This window comes from Lactuca virosa, chromosome 5, assembly GCF_052849685.1.
Source record: "Lactuca virosa cultivar CGN04683 chromosome 5, Lactuca_virosa_CGN04683_v6, whole genome shotgun sequence".
Classification (NCBI taxonomy): domain Eukaryota; kingdom Viridiplantae; phylum Streptophyta; class Magnoliopsida; order Asterales; family Asteraceae; genus Lactuca; species Lactuca virosa.
The window spans coordinates 346,220,274-346,220,999 of record NC_136430.1 but is presented as its reverse complement, the minus strand read 5'-3'; the positions used below and the strand labels follow the sequence as shown (position 1 = coordinate 346,220,999).

At 36.2% G+C, this 726-nt stretch overlaps 1 protein-coding gene across 1 annotated transcript in view; it reads right to left on the bottom strand.

The window, feature by feature from the left end:
• LOC145113366 (uncharacterized) overlaps positions 1 to 416 on the bottom strand; it is a 1,551-nt gene extending 1,135 nt beyond the window's left edge. Inside the window, exon 1 of the mRNA XM_079049469.1 lies at positions 90 to 416. Within this exon, the coding sequence (XP_078905595.1) occupies positions 90 to 416 (327 nt within the window). The remainder of the gene's footprint in view (positions 1 to 89) is intronic.
• Positions 417 to 726: the final 310 nt, after the last annotated feature.

Below are 726 nucleotides of genomic sequence, written 5' to 3'. Positions count from 1 at the left end.
TATGGACAAAGATTTAACTTTCCAATTTGAAACTTTAGACATAACATTTTGCACCTCTTCTCGCCAAGCCTCCATTCTATGTATATTACCACCCACAGGAAGGCCAAGGTAAGAAAATGAGTTTTCATAATCGAACATCCTATCTGCTCAGCCACTTCCTCTACCATGTCCATAGGAACAAAAATACCAAGTAAATTGCTTTTATGAAGATTAATCGTCAAATCAGAAGCAAGATGAAAACAATGTAACATTCTAACAATATTACAGATATTACTATCATTCCATTCTACCATGAAAACCGTATCATCCACATAAAATAAATGGGAAATAGTAATTAAAGAATCCGAACCAAGAGCAATACCAGAGAAAATATGACGATCAAGAATTCCTTGGAAAGCAACATGCAAACTTTCCATCGCCAGAATAAAAAAAGAGAAAGAGGATCCCCTTACCTAAGACCTCTATAGAAAGAAAACTCTTCAAAAGATGACCGATTAATGAGAATCAAACCTCTAGAAGAGTGAAGACAAGCACAGATCTACCCCCTCCATTTATCACCAAAACCCATTTTGCCCAAGACATTGTGACAACCCGAAATTTCTAACTTGTACATCCTTCATTTTTATCAAAGTTAGCCTCGTTTCGCGATTTTGTAATGAAGTTGTGAGTCTATATGAGTGTTCTAGGCTTCGTATAACCTAGATATGAGTCTTGGGAAGGGTTAGA